At 43.0% G+C, this 15613-nt stretch overlaps 1 protein-coding gene across 4 annotated transcripts in view; it reads right to left on the reverse strand.

Moving 5' to 3' along the window:
- Positions 1 to 4501: 4501 nt before the first annotated feature.
- lrrc49 (leucine rich repeat containing 49) overlaps positions 4502 to 15613 on the reverse strand; it is a 42144-nt gene continuing 31032 nt past the window's right edge. For all 4 annotated transcript variants that reach the window (XM_084347818.1, XM_084347817.1, XM_084347816.1 and 1 more), the window contains 5 exons: positions 10454 to 10688; positions 9990 to 10175; positions 9376 to 9485; positions 6382 to 6535; positions 4502 to 5335 (listed from right to left, as the gene is read on the reverse strand). In XM_084347818.1, the coding sequence (XP_084203944.1) occupies positions 5120 to 5335; positions 6382 to 6535; positions 9376 to 9485; positions 9990 to 10175; positions 10454 to 10688 (901 nt within the window). In that variant the 3' untranslated portion in view covers positions 4502 to 5119. The remainder of the gene's footprint in view (positions 5336 to 6381; positions 6536 to 9375; positions 9486 to 9989; positions 10176 to 10453; positions 10689 to 15613) is intronic.

Genomic DNA, 15613 nt, shown 5'->3' on the forward strand with positions numbered 1-15613 from the left:
GACGTTTCTGCACACTCACACAGCCTTCAGTGTCTCCGGGACAAAATCACTGACATTCACTCTCTCATGTATTCATAAACAAAACCAAAAAAAAAGGACGTGGACAGAACAAAACAGAGCTATTCATGGTCCAGTGGTTTACACCGCACTATGTGACGCACAGTATGCAGCTCATTACAGCCATTGTCTGTAAACACGCTGGCCTGGCAGTGTCTTCAGCGTGCAGCCAAACATTTACATCTGAAAGCTATAATATTACAACATGTCCGCAAATGTACAAATACTGACGCGCTGCACCGACAGGTCCGTCCACTCGTCCTGCACCTCTACGTGTCTCTCTATCAGCAGGGGAGTGATGAAGACGGTCCTGTTGTTGACCCCACTGACCTCCTCACTGGTGCACAGATATCGATGCTGCTCAGGAATTTGCCTTTAAACCCCGATGTTTCCAAACCCGTCACGGGCAAACAAGCCTCTAATTAAAGCGCTGTTAATGAGCTAGTGTTCCAGATGACCCACTGACGCCTCTTCCAGAACACAGATTTCAAGAGGGGAGTCACTGCTGACGTGCACTGGGAAAAAATATATATACTTATCAACGCTTAAACGAATGGGTTAATTTAACTGACTTTATTTGCACTTAAGGTTTTTAAACAAAGACAATGTGATCAAGTTGCTCGTCTATGTTACCAGATACAACACCTCCAAACAAATTGAAATGACGGCTTCAGACGGGTTTACTTTTTTGCAGCGCAGGGCGAACAATAAACAATGCACTCGGTTCATTCCAGGAGAATCTAATAGTTGGTCCTGTGAGGTGGAACGAATTGGCAGCCTCGTCTCCAGATTATACAAGTGTATCAGAGCGTCTCCCGGGCACATCAACACTGCAGCCTCCTAACCAGCACTTAGGTTTATTGCTTGTCATTCACCCAAAACACAAATTGTGAAGATAACATTGCCTGAATGTAGTCTTTTGTTGAGTCCATATTACTGCAGTGATGCCGCTGTCGCTTCACTCGCTCTGTTTAGTATTACCGTAACCTCCTCTATGAGGACGAAATTACTATGACAACAGTTTAACAGACTAAACTATAAAACTTACAGCTGGATGAAACAAGTTCAGGCATGAGCTCAAAAAGTACTCGAGGAAATGCAGGCAAAAACTAACTGCAGCTGAGGTACACAAGGCAGAGTACTGAGAGGAAGTGGGCCCAACACTCTTTTATACACTTACATGAACATTTGTGTCGTTATGTGCATCCTTCAAGTTCTTCTGGACTGATGGCTGAAGCCTACACTGATGCTGATGTGACAGAAACACAACCTCCTCACTTGTCGTCAGCTCCGATAAATGGTTAACTTTATGTAACAAGATGACTCATGTGTCCCAGTTGTGTAGAATATAGACATTTTGACTGGAAAAATAAATAAAAATAATAATACCAGGACTTAAATATGCAGTATCGACATGAAAATGGCTTCATTTTAGGAACTAGTGTCGATTGAGACTTGATTAAAGGGTAACTCCACCAATTTTCCACATTAAAGTGTGTTTACAAGTCCTAGGGGGGGTAACGCAGTATAAAGCCTTTTGTGGCTCCAGAGGAAGCTGCATGTAATTTGCCTCCAGTGATGTCACTCTGTGGCTAAATTGCATTGTGGGTAATGTAGGCGCCAGGTTTTGAAAAGGAAGGAGAGTGCGTGGAATTAAAAAAAAGGTGATATCTCTGGTTCGGCTGTATTGATTTTGATCATTTGTTTTTTAAACTGTCCACAATGAGTCCAACAGTGTTACAGGAGGGTGATGGCTGCTTCTCAAAACCTGGCTGCCTACATTACCCACTGAGTGGCATCACTGGAGGCAACGTACATGCAGCTTCCTCTGGACCCACAAAATGCTTTTACACTAACAAAGACCACACGGTCGTTCAGCATAAAGGTAGTTTTATTTAAATTGATAGAAGACTTGATGAGGATAGGGAAGGGGTCGAGGTAGGTAGATGAAGGAAAAGGGGGTCAAGATCTAGATGGAGGAGAGGGGGTCGAATAAGGTTGTAGAGTGTCTGGATAGTCTAGGAACCAGGGAGGTTGAGACTCCTTGGTTCCTGTGCTGGAATGGCCCGGGTCCAATTCTGGAGAGACTTCTTGCTGTGAGGCATCGGTGTCAAACGCTGAGCTGCCGATCGATCCTGTGAGAGAGGACAGAGGAGAAGAAGAGGGTCTGGGGAGAGGGTTGTGAGAACTTGAGACGAACTGGAGAGAAATGGTTAGAGAAATAGGTGATTGAATTGGAAAGGCACAGGTGGTCGTATTAATGAGATTTGATTAGATCGGCTCAGGTGGCAAATTAGCGAGGGCGAGTACCGTGGTCTAGTTCCTGAACTTTAGTTATAATAACTTCATATAGTCAATTGTCATTGTATATCAGACATTAGTCAGTGAAATATTTGCAGCTTTTTTCCTGAACACGAGCATCAAACCATCACCGTGATCTCCATGTCTGACTTTGGTATCTCTGATATGAAAAAAGCAAACATCTGGCCTGAAGCTGTCTAAAATACTTAACTCTGGACAAAGATATCGGGCGGATAAATGGATGGAGACACCTGACATCACCACTGTAATTCTTAAAAGCCAACTCTTGCAGCACAGAAATCACTTAAATATAGCCTGCAGTGGTTCTCATGCACTGCCTTCACTCTCTGCCAAAAAAAAAAAAAAAGAAGCTCCAGGCGAATGCCAATATGAGGCTCTGTAAAGAAGAAATACTATTTTTAATTAGAGCAACAGATTGATGTGGGTTATTACTCACCCAAACATATGGACTTTGTTAATGTGCTGAGACCTATAAACTGTGTGGGCCTCAGGAATAACCGCACTATCTTGTCTTCTCGGTAACTTTCCAGCTGCGAGACATTGTTCTGTCTGTCTGTCTGTGCGTCTGCATGCTGTCACCAGTCATGGAGCTCCGTCAGTCCTGTGGGACTTGACTTCTCTCACAACAATGACAGCAGCAGTCCCATAAAATGACTGAATGTGTCAGCACAAAGCAATGTTGTTTATCAAGAGCTGCTCAAAATAGACTTGCAGGAGTTTTTGATAGCAGATGTTCACGCGGAGTGGCTTCTCGTCAAAGCGTGGCATTTATCGGTCATGTTCGAACGGGGATCCTGAGGGGACAGGTGGCTGAAAAGCAAAAGCGTTATGTAGTCATACTTCATACACAACATGTAAAAGGTGTTTGGTTTTGTCTTCTAATGCAGATTAATCCGATCTCCTGGAAGACATGTAGATAAACTGGTGGTAGAAAAATAAGTATCTGGAAGATTAAACGGGCAGTATGTAAGAATTTTAGCTGAAAACATAAAAATAACAGTTTTGTCATTATGATGTCTCTGTACTGAGTTGCAGAGATATCTACTGAAGTTAGCATGCTAACGAGCTAGCCCCAGTCCGTCCCACTACAAAGCTCCTCTGCTAGCGGTTTACACACAGACACTTCCCTGGTCCCGCTAGCTACACGGCTAAGATAGCAATCCAGCTACAGGCAGTTACAATTTGCAGCAGTTAGCGAGAACCAGTTTCAGTCTGGCTCACTTAAAGTCCCAATTTGGTGTTATTTTTACTATAAACTCAGACAGAACAGGTCATGAGGTTTTTTTAATTTAAAAAGATGTATTAGACTTCTACATGAAATGTGTCAACATCTGACCTTTCCTGTCCCAAGTTACAGCAATTTATTAGAATATTATTATAGTGTTTTTCAGTGAAAACAGGTGTAATCCTATATTTCATTTACTGACCACATAGACATGTCCAGTGGAGAGTAAATCAAAACTGACCTTTTTTAAAGAAATATATTATCCATTAAACATGAACAACAAAAGTAGCTTGGCTACAATCATTGCCTGCTGGCCCAGAGGAAGAAACTAGGGTACTGGGTTTCCTTGCTGCAGAAAGTGATAATGCATAATCACGTTCAAGAGTGTGAAACTGAAAAGCTTTACATGAGATCTTGAAGCATATAGACAGGATTGTGTGTGTGTGTGTGTGTGTGTGTGTGTGTGTGTGTGTGTGTGTGTGTGTGTGTGTGTGTGTGTGTGTGTGTGTGTGTGTGCGTGCGTGTGCAGGTGTTTGACACATCTCCACCTACACGCCAGGGTTAAAACTTCTTTGTGGGACGGTTTAAGTGAGGGGAGCAGGGACAGGTGGTGAGAAACTGGTGAACCCTCTACGCCTTCAGGGACATTCCAGCCTGAGTTCACACCAGCCTGAGGACCCTTCATGGTTTCTAGACTTCTGAGCACACATACACAGCCTCTGTCTGATGAAGGACCAGTGGTTTATGAGGTGTAAACTGACTCGGGGATGAACTTGAGCACTAACGAACCTTAAAGGAACAGGAAAACACTTGCACCCAACAAATCAATTGATATGATATGACTTCTTCACTCCTGTAGACGGATCAGAAACAATCATGTAAACCATGTAGACGAACTGAGTGTTAGTACAGAATATTTTAATACTAAGTACAATACAGAAAATCAGTGGTAAACAAAGAAAAGTCCTTTGTGCCCTTCTTTTTATGTCAGGCAGGAGAAAGTGAGGGATGCATGAAACAAGACTTAAGACACAGAAAAATCATTCGAGTCTCGACAAAAGAGACAGCGGACACTTTCAGCTGATGACAGTAATGGTGAGGACGGGTCATTCAGAAGGCTTTTTAAAGTGCACAGGATGCTCCGTAGGGACCACAATGCACTGAGTCAATAAGTCCCTTTAAACTTCCTTCAAGTATGTTACAGCTCCGAGCACTGAAGAATCAATCTGTGTGTTTGTCAGTGAAAATCTACATTCAATCAAGATGCTTTTGACATGATCATCTTTAAAACAGTCTACATCGATCTTAAGAAAGAGCTTCCCACACACTGGGGAAATACACCCTTCAGTTTCCAAAGAATTTAATAACTGGTCGTCAGTGATAGGTCACTACGTGATGATGTGTTAGGATTGGGGTTAAAGGAGTTCGAGATGAAACCCTGGAGGCGCCCGGGCAAGCTGTGTCCACATGTGTTTGTGTTTGTGTGTGTGTCTAAGAGTGAACCTTTGGTCCTCTTCACTTAGTCTCAGTGAGCTTTGCAAGGCTGGCTTGGCGGAAGGCTGCTCGGTCCCTCATCTCCAACACACAGTCCCTCACCATCTCTGCAAACATGGAGGGCCAGAGCTTGTGCAGAGCCTCGCCCTTCAGATTGGTGTCCGACGCCCTTTGGACCAACTCCTGGAGGTACTGCTCTATCATGGCAGCGCGCTCCGACGACTCCACAGTGCCCTCCTGTGAGACAAACAAGAGAACATTTGTCATAAGTACATTAAGATGAGGTGTAGTAGCAGGAAAAGTAGGAAGTGGGAAAAAGTAAAGCTTCCAAGCTTGGTACTATGATTGACAACAACTTGAACCAATGAGGATCTGGATCAGGAGCACAATCATTTGATGAACAAATACGTGATATACAGCCAAAATAAGCTTTCAAGATGATGTCAGTTTTTGGGAAATTCCTGTCCAATGGGTCTTAGAGAGATGTGAAATAACTTAAGTCATAAAAAGTAAATAAGTATAGTGATTTAATATTCTGGTTACATTGTCATCTTGTCAGCACCTTCAGCCCTAAAGTGCATGTGAAATGTGATGTAATGTTATGACCCTTATCTATATGCCACAGAATCATAAGCTGTATCAGGCTGTGGCTACACAGTCAATACTTGCTAGTACAGTGAATTCAGCTGGAAGCTGGAATAATCCATTCATTGAATTGAATTTGTACTTTGATGTAGTTCAGTACCAGATAAAAAATGTACATCTGGTGGAAGAAGATTATCAAAGTGAGAGAGGTGATCTGAACAGGAGGAAGTAATGCCATAACAAGCTTGAATATGGTACTGAAGTGCCTGATCTGCACAATCAGATCAGTAGCGTGGGATCATGTGAGTCACTGTTTTCTTTTTGTTGAACAACCACTGCCAATTGCCAGTTGCCAATCCATCTGACATTATGAATTAACATTTATTCACATTCGCTGACTTATTTCCTCACTCTGACTCTCTCCTGTACGTGATAGTGACAGGCGACCAAATGAAACCAACTGTTACCTTCAACAAATGTCTGATTTCTCTGCATGTAGATTGTTCAAAACATTTGGGATAAGATAAGTACAGTACAATCAGCAAGGCCATGTTGGCTTTTGGTTGACAAATGTGGGCTGAGGTTGGACTCAAAGTAGTTTTTACCAACTTTAAAGCCAACTTCAAGAGATGAAGCAGTGCCTGAAGCCACTTGGCCACTGTTAAAAAAAAAAACTGTGAAAGAAACCCCAAACTGACCTCAGGGCTGTCTGCACTACAGTCTCTACTCGGGTAGTTGAACAGCGCTCTGCTCAGGCCTTCTCCCAGTAGCTTCCCGTTGTCTCGCAGCTCCTCTGGACTCAGCCCTGCTCGCCGGCCACGCCCGTCCAACAGGAACTGCAGCTGGCGCTTTCTTCAGGGTGAAGAGAGACAAGAGGTAGTTAGACTCTGAGTGCGGAGACACACAGACACCTGGCGAGGAACAGTGGCAGAGAGTGAGTGACACCAAGGTAACACAAGTTTATATTTTTGTCCATCAAATAACACACTCTCACCTTAGCACTGTGTGAGTGTTTTAATGTCACTCTCATCACTCAGCAGCAGGATGTGTGTACTTAAAAAAAGCAGTAGAGGACTTTAAAAAGTGAAACTACATCAAATGTTGCTGTCTGTCAGTATGAACACTCATGTGATACACTGCTGCACCGACATGTTCCACACACCACTGCCAGGATGCTCACAGGAGGCTGGAGGCAAACATTCCTTATGGGATAAGATGGTTCATTAAGTCTGTGTGCATATGTACATACGTGTGTGTGTGTGTGTGCCAAATGCTTTAGTGTGTAAGTCACATATCATACTGACTAACGAGGTAAAACGAGCTGAAGGAAGGACCTCACTGTCAGCTCCTGTCAGTATCAGAAATATCAAGTTGTGTATCCATCAAACGAAGTGTAATTGAGTGTAAACGTCCCTCGAGAGAACAGCAGTTACGATCAGGTGCGAAAAAAACCCACCCAAATGGGTTCTTGTGCCAAGAACCCCAACGTGTGATGGCAACTTTGCAACACTAGAGGTCGAGTTTAAGCAAAGTCTCAATGTTGTGTTCGAGTCTAAATTCAACACGATGATTAAGGATCTATGTGATATTGCGGTGTTTGGTCATGAAAAGTCGGCATTTTGAGCAAGCAGTTGTGGATTCATGGGTCTCTCACCCAGGAGACCAGGGTTTGTGTCCTGAACAGAACCAAGCCTGCAGGAAGAACGCCAGGCTTTGAAGCCTGAACTTTTGTGGTGGCCAAACCGTGTAATCGACAATATCACCTGATGCACTGGGGCCCAAAACGACTTTTTCCCTTAAGCTTTCATTGTGAAAGAAGCAACTGCAAAATGGTGGATACGTTTTTTTTTGTGTCACAATCACGCCGAAATGACTCCAATAACTATCATGATTTGATCCAATAAAATTTGGTAAGTCTAGAAGTGCTGCCAGATTAAATCATTTCATCTCTATTATTCAAGTTATCTGGGCGTTAAATCAGAAGTCTCTAGTGCACACAAGCTTTTTTGGCTTCACTGAGCAGCTTTCATAAGGATGAACAGGGCACCTTCTCCGATGCCGTATCCAGGATTTAATTGCTAGATCCGCGATAAGAACAAAATAATTTACGTTCACTTATTCATTTATGTTGCTTTAGGTCAGGTTTAGGCTAAAAAGACAAACAAAACTTGGCTATGTTTAGGAAAATATGGTTTGGGTTCAAATGGACCCTTTCAGGACGTTTAACACGATTTACAAAGGATAACTTCTCCTATGTGTGTATTTTTTCCAGAGCTGCAAAGCTACAACGTTACAAAACTGTGATTGGTCAGTATCATTTATGGCCCTGGAGCAACATTAAATATGATGTTCCAGGCACAACTCCAGCAGGATGATATCAGGTTGTGCAGACTGAGTTTTAGAGACACAGAGCCGATGAGCTCTGTTTGAAGGTCTTGTGCAATATTGTTTCATTTTGTAAGATACAAGGTGCAACAAGAGCCTTAAGCATTTAAAGCAGGGGTATTCGGTTACACATTAAAACGCTTTCTGTTTGATGTCTTCCCACCGGTGATGAAATGTGTAGAACCTGAATCCCTGAACAACCCTGATGACCGTTACATGGAAGAAATAAACTCTGTTCATTTCTGTGTCTGCAGGCATCACAAAGGTTTCCTATTTCCTTTTATCCCCAGATTTTTTCTCCATAAAACAGATTTTAAATGAAAATATAATCTTCTGGAGGAAGGTTTTGACAGATAAGAAGTCAAATCCAACAACATTCAGTGGATCTACTCCAGGGGTAATGATTGCGCATGCAGATAACAGTGATTAAGATTTCAATACCGATCCAAAAATAATCTTCGCCCTTGGGCTGTTGTGTCATATCTATCCGTAACAGTGTGTGATTCAGGATGAGTTGCAGCCAAGAGTCAGTTGTCCTAAAGTTAACTAGTTCACCTCCAACATCATTCTGAAAGTGCAATTGAGGACACGGAGGCAGCGCTAATTCTTTATGCTCACAAACTGCCATACTGCTCCACAGTGTGTATGAGTGTTGTTCATATCTCTACACCACCAAAACTGCACTACTGTCACTTTCATCCAATTCTGACTGAATGACTTTATTTTCCCCTATTTTCGTCACAGTGGAAGTTATTGTGAGCTCTACATGTAATACAGTTTTCTAAGTCATTCAGATGATTTGACCTGGCGATTTTCCAACCCTCAGAGGAATAGTTATATGAAGACACATTAAAAAATATTCTTGTGCGTGACAAATTCAGCAGATTTTTGCTTGCGAGGATGTTTTTCATTAACCAAGAGTGACAGACCTCAAGAACTTTTGGCTGGGGAGAGAGAGGAATGTTTGTGTCCAAGTGCCAAGTACCCACCCTTACCCTGAGACACATAGTCTAATTCCTCTGGCTCCTCGGTGCCAGGCTCTGTCTCGCTGTCTCACACACGCGAACCCACACACATACACAAATGTATACACACTAAACGCTACACACAGGCATGTACATACATGCACAGTAGGCTACACCGCTACAAGCTGTAAGCTGTAACTCACACATATATGCATTTAAGACCCAACACATTCTTGACATATCTAAATGAACAACATAAACAGTCCAGGACTCGGCACACACCTGTCATTAAAGTGTACTTAATGTCATGTTGTGGTGAAGTGCCTGAGATCAAGTTCTCACCTGGACTCCTCGAGCAAAAGGAGGAGGCGGCAGCGTGGAGTTTCGGTGGCTGCTATATGACCCAGTGTCCCGAACACCCGCTCTGCAGCGATCACATCATTCATGGTCACCTGAGGTCAACACGCAAATGAGGACTGACACATACAGCAAAAGGTGCTCGAGTGGTTGGCTACTTCATGTGTGTCTATGACATGTGACATAAAATTATTTGAAACAAGAGGAGATGTTGAGAATAAACAAATTCACGGCTGTTAACAGCAAAGGACGGGTTTCTCCTTTTTTGGCACTTATGGGGCGTTTGATAAGAGTCTGACATTTTAAACTGAATCCACAAACAAGATATAATCTGTTCATCAGTGATCCTTAGAGGTGCTGGACAGAGCCAGGCTAGCCGTTTCCCCCTGTTTTAAGTGTTTGTGCTATGCTAAGCTAACATTTAATGGAACGACAAAAAAGTCAAACTATTCCTTTAACCTTAAAATCTGCAAATTTATATTATTCTGTATTTAAATGACAAATTCTTTCTTGTACATTGTTTTTAAGGAATTTTTTTAATACAGGTAAAATTTGGTGAGTCTACAGGAGTCTTACAAAGCTTACGAGCTGGTCCTCACCTCCTGGCCGTTGATCCTCTGCAGGTTGAAGTGGTGGAGGCGGTAGATGACGAAGGAGCGCCACAGAGCCAGACTGACCACTGGATTGCCCTCTGGGTGGATGGTCAGCTGGTCCAGACGCCTCACCTGAGCCAAGGCCGCCAGTTGGGGCAGACGGCTGATGTTGGTTTCCAAGAAGATCATGTGCTGCAGAAAAAGGAGCAGGTTGGTTCAGGGAAGTGAGGAAATGGATGGATAAAGGCAAAAGTCGATTATAAACAGCGACTATCTGTCAGTGAGAGGCAGGTATCCACCAGCCAACACCTTCACGCTTTTTATGTCATGATATGGCTGTTTGGTGTTTTCAGCATTTACTACAGCCGCACCTGAAGGAAAAAATAAAAATGTACATTCTACTTTTTTCCTCTTTAATTTATGTTAACATGATCCCATATCTCATTATGATACATGGCTACTTCCCTCACCGATAGATTGGGGAACTTGACCCTTATTCGCGGCAGTGTTGGTACAATGGCGTCAAAGTTGATGTAGCGGAAGGTTATTACAGTGACAGCACCAGCAGTCTGAACTCCCCAGCCCCTCTCCAGGGCCTCCAGGGCTCCGAGTCCGAACAAACGCAGGGTGTCTCCATCCAGCTCCGCCAGGTGACTGTCAGAGAGGGACAAGCTCTGAACACTGCCGCTCCCTGCCTCCACAAGCCTGCAAAGTATTCACACACACAAAAACAGTCTTTGTAAATCAGTCTTGATATGCTGAATGGACAGAATTTGTTGCCTTGTGAATATCTTAGGGCCAAAAGTGCTTTTCTCTGCTTAAACACAGGCATTATGCAAAAAGAAGAAAACATTGCTGCAGAACACGCAGTGGTCTAGTCAATGTCCTGTTTGTCTTGACTAATTGCTTTCTATGCTGCTGTACCTCAGTTGAAGTGCCCTTTCTCTGATAAGAGAGTCGTGAGAGTTGAGAATCTGGGCGAGTCTCAAGGAGACATAATCTCCCTGCCCGAGCCCACGTGCTCAGCCCTCTGGGTCTGCTGACACTCGGGGGACTTCTCAGCATAGCAGGGCATCAGATGGCTACTGGCTGCACGCTACTTAACACTGATCATTTGGCTTCGGCCCGCCAACAAACTAATCACCCCTATTCATATTTCACACCCTCCCGATCTCGCCGCTACAGAAAGCCACAGTGGTTAGAAGACTAATCCTTTGATTACAGAACTCAAATCCAAGATTCTTGTTGGGACCGATCGTTAGAACATGTGTGTTTGAGAAGTGGAGTGAGAGACAGAAAGAGTAAGAGTCAGGGGCAGAAAAAGGAGATGTGAAAGGACAGTAGACATACTGTAGACAGAGAGGTACATACATAGGGAGACAAAATGAGCTGCAGTGTAACTAAAGCCCCCTTGAAAAGACCACCTTTGTTGCAGGATGAGTAAGACTGATTCCCCAGAGGTGACTCCTCTCTGTACAGAGGAGAAGGAACCGTTTCTTTTCCTGACTGAGAGTAACCAAAAAGGGAATCAAAGATTCGGAGGATTAGACAAACAATTAAACTGGATTATTAAAGGCCAACTTCAACATTAGAGGTATGCTACAGTGGATTGGAGCAGTTTCCAAATAAATAAGGTGGTCCAAGTAAAGGAAAAACAAAAGGGAGCGGGAGAAGATAGGAGTGAAAGTTACAGTTACACAGTTTATTTTGCATCGGCTTTTCCATTTTCCCACGCAACGTATCGGTCCCATTCACATTAATTGACTCTTCCTCACTCTTCCTCGCTCTTTGAGTTACTTCTCCACACAAATTCAAGCCCGCAATGCAGTTTAGCGCATTAACAACTGCAATTTCTTCAGAAAGAGAGATTTTCTCAATTAATCTGTAAACTGTTGCTCACAAAAGTAGTTTTTGTCCCACCAACAGTCTAAAAACCCAAAGATATTCAACTTACTACTATTGAATTCACTACAATTGAGATACAAGCGAGTTTGCATACTTTGTTCACCTTTTTAAGACAATCACTTGATTTCACAGTAAGGATGGTTGATATGGTCACTAAACTCCACCAGCCCACAATATTTGTCTAAGCTACAGGAGGAGGAACGTGACCCGACACTGACATCAGGTTCTGGGTGGGTGATACTCTGGCCTCAAGTCACTTCAACTGATTTATTCCAGTGTAAAGGAAAGGTGAACGGTCAGGTGCCTCAGGAGACAGCAAAGTGCAAGAGCAGGTTTAGAGCACGTTAGGGCTGTGTGTGTGTGTGTGTGTGTGTGTGTGTGTGTGGTCTGCTTGCTTGAGTATAGTATACAGTGTGACATAACTAAAAGTCTTATTTTAGGCTGTAGTTTGCCCTGGAGTTTAGTCAGTTTTAATTAGTTAAGTCAAATACCCTTTGGGAGCTACAGCCTTACAAATAAAGCCACAAATTACACTTGTCAGTAAACACATCAACCAGATTAATTGTGTAATGCAGCCTAAACCCCTCTTAATAAAGACAGGGAATGTCCCATCTAATCATTATATTTGTTTGCAGACACATTAAGAAGTATGTGATACCTAAGGTGATCCTCCAGGCCACCTAAGAATGGCTTTAGTGTATTAAAACCATTCTTAATCAAATGTCAAGGGATGGTCAGAATGTGGGGGGAAGCCAGGGATATATCAGGAGAAGTAGATGGTGGTAGAGTCATCTTTGGCCACATGTCAACTCCAACTAAAGAAATCCCCTTAAAGCAAAGAAAGCAGGACACCTTGAACTACACACAGGGTCTATAAATACCCCAGGTGTTTAATTTTAGCTAGTCAGAGGTAATATTCTTGTAAGTGGAGGAGAGGACATGCATGTTAATACATGGTCCAGAAAATGTAAAGCTAACAGGCTAAAGTCCATGTTAGTTTCAACCTCAATGTTAGCATCTCCAACTGACTAACATCAGTTCTCAGACAGGCTAACTTCAGTTTTACCTTCTCCAGCAGGCTAACATTAATGCTAACCTTTCCAGCAGGCTAACATTAATGCTAACCTTTCCAGCAGGCTAACATCGATGTCAACTCCTCTAACAGGCTAACGTCAGTGCTAGCTCTCCAACAGGGTAACATATAAAAGGTCTCTGGTAACTTCAGTGCTAGCCTTTGCAGCAGGCTAACATCGTGTTATCGTCTCCAACTGTTTCTGTAAATAGCTACGTTGTATCCTTAAATAATCCAAAATGTCATCCTAAACTGAGATAGGATAGGATTTCAGACGTAGGAAGTGTATTTAATGAGGACCCTGGTTTCTGTCACACTACTAACTTCAAGAATTGCTGAGGGCATTGACAGATGTGAACAGACCGCAAAATACTGGATTCCTGCAGCAGCGCAGCTACAAAGGCAGGTGAGCATGTAAATGTTGAATGATGAGTGTACTCTTCTGGATAATGAAATGTGCATTCAAGCGGAAAGAGCAGTGACTGAGAGCTAGTGTAAAACTTCAAGCATTAAAAGATTTGGTAGTTGTGTCCTGTTGCAATCACACACGTGGACCGAAACATGGGACGTGGACTGCAACAGACGGGGAGGTGCCAGACACTGAAAGGCATTTTAATCTTATGGATATGCCGCACCTCCCAGATGCAGCGCTGCCAAAGGCTGTATAATACAGGAGGAGTTGGAGAGCGTTGCAGGACGTGGAACATAACGTGTAGACAAGTCGCATAAGAATGAGTGTAACATTGGTGCGTCTGGAAGTGTGCCATCAACCCACTCTGCACTGTGTCACATATTGTTCCCCCATAATCTCATCTGAAAGGCTGCCAGGTGGCCCTGAATCCCCTTCTGACATGAACCCGGCCACTAACACTGAGAGAAGAAGTGAGCTAGACGGGGAAGACCGGATGAAGAATCTGTCACAATTACATGGATCCTGCTCTGGCCTATTAGACTCTGAATCAAATTCAATTAGAGCTATCTCACTTAATCCTAGAGGAGTTTAAAAAAGGACATCTGTCATCTCTTCACAACTTAATCCCCCCAAAGACATGGCTTGTAGCATACACATGTCTCCAATTGCCTGAATACTGTGTGGCAGCGATGTGTCTGAAACACTACTCGCTCCGTTAAAAAGTAAAAACAAATGGTTCAAGTGGCAGTTGCTGGTGCAGTGCAGATGATGGGCTTATTGGGTGCCGAGTGCTGCACACTGCTGTAAAGTGCATTTCTACAGTACGCGGTGGTTTTTCGATTTCAGGTTTCACTGGAGGAGCCACTCGAATTGCGAAGACAAGTCATTGCTTTATGTGCCTGAAAAGCCACATGTTCAGGATTTCAGCACAGCTCTTTAATAAATTGATGTATGAGCAGTACAAAGGCTTTGCCATCTCCCCACTATTGAGTTTCTGAGTAATAACTCTTCAACTGCCATGCACCCCTACTCCCCATCTCTCAGGGGAGGTCAAATAAATCTTAAATTTGCACAGGATTACATTTGAGCGTGCATCACAGTCACACGTTGGCACTGACACAGGCTATTGTCCCATAACTTACTTTAGGAACACACTGACACAATCACGCTAAGTGTGCTGTCAACATCCACTTCAGTTTGTCATCAAACTGGGGCTGCTAATGCCATCCAGAGATGACATCATGTGCGTCTATTCCTCAGTTTCTCATCACACTGTGAGGCAGTTTAGCTGTATTTTTGGATTTAACTGTATTTTAATGCTCAGTGACAAACAAAACACTTTGTTCACCATATTGATCATAAATGTCGATTTGAAAAGTGTGCGGAAATAAATTATTAGATTCTGTTTTCCTCCAAGTCTCTGAACTCTGGCCATTTCTAAAGGCGTAGTTTTTATTTATAATTCCAACAATGCAGTCATTTAACATTCAGCAACTGAGGAGACAAAACTTGTTTATTTAGAAATCCTGGATGAGCATTATGATCGCATGACAACAGACCTGATCAAAAGAAAAAGTTAACAATGGCCAGTATATATGCAGATTAAAATAACCTTTTCAAACTGAACTGAACTGAACTAAACGCCTGTTCTCCATTCACAGATTTTTAAAACTTTGAGATAATCATATACTGTATATGGCTCTGACTTTTCTAAAGTTAAAGAAATGAAGGGCAGTCATCAGTTTGTTACTCAGGAAGACACACGTAGGTTACCCCAGGCTGCCACTGAGCAGATCCAGATGTGTGGATGTGCCAGGTCCAACCCCTGACCTAAATCGGAAACCAAGAATCTGTTGAGATTCTGGAGTAACAGGATTAAGGATGACTTGTAACAAACCATATGCTGTCTCTTCGAGGTGCAAAAGAATGAACCTTCTCTTCCCTTTCCTGGGAATTCACACCCCAGAGAACTGATACGAGATGTCATACACTAGTGAGGAAAGAGTGTTGATTCACAGGCCTAAAAAAAACAGAGACAAGATCATCCCTCATCTGCCCACTTCATGCTCTACACTGGGAAGGATGGTCTTTTTTTTCTACAGCATCTAGTACTTCAGGAGCTATCTGAGGTCATCTGGGCTACACTACTGTATGTAGGCATTATTATAACCCTTCAATATACCACTCACACTGTTGAAAACAAACAACCTTTAAATTTTCCACCTATTGTACATATATCCA

The sequence above is a fragment of the Pagrus pagrus genome (assembly GCF_965226575.1).
Source record: "Pagrus pagrus genome assembly, chromosome: 1".
NCBI lineage: Eukaryota > Metazoa > Chordata > Actinopteri > Spariformes > Sparidae > Pagrus > Pagrus pagrus.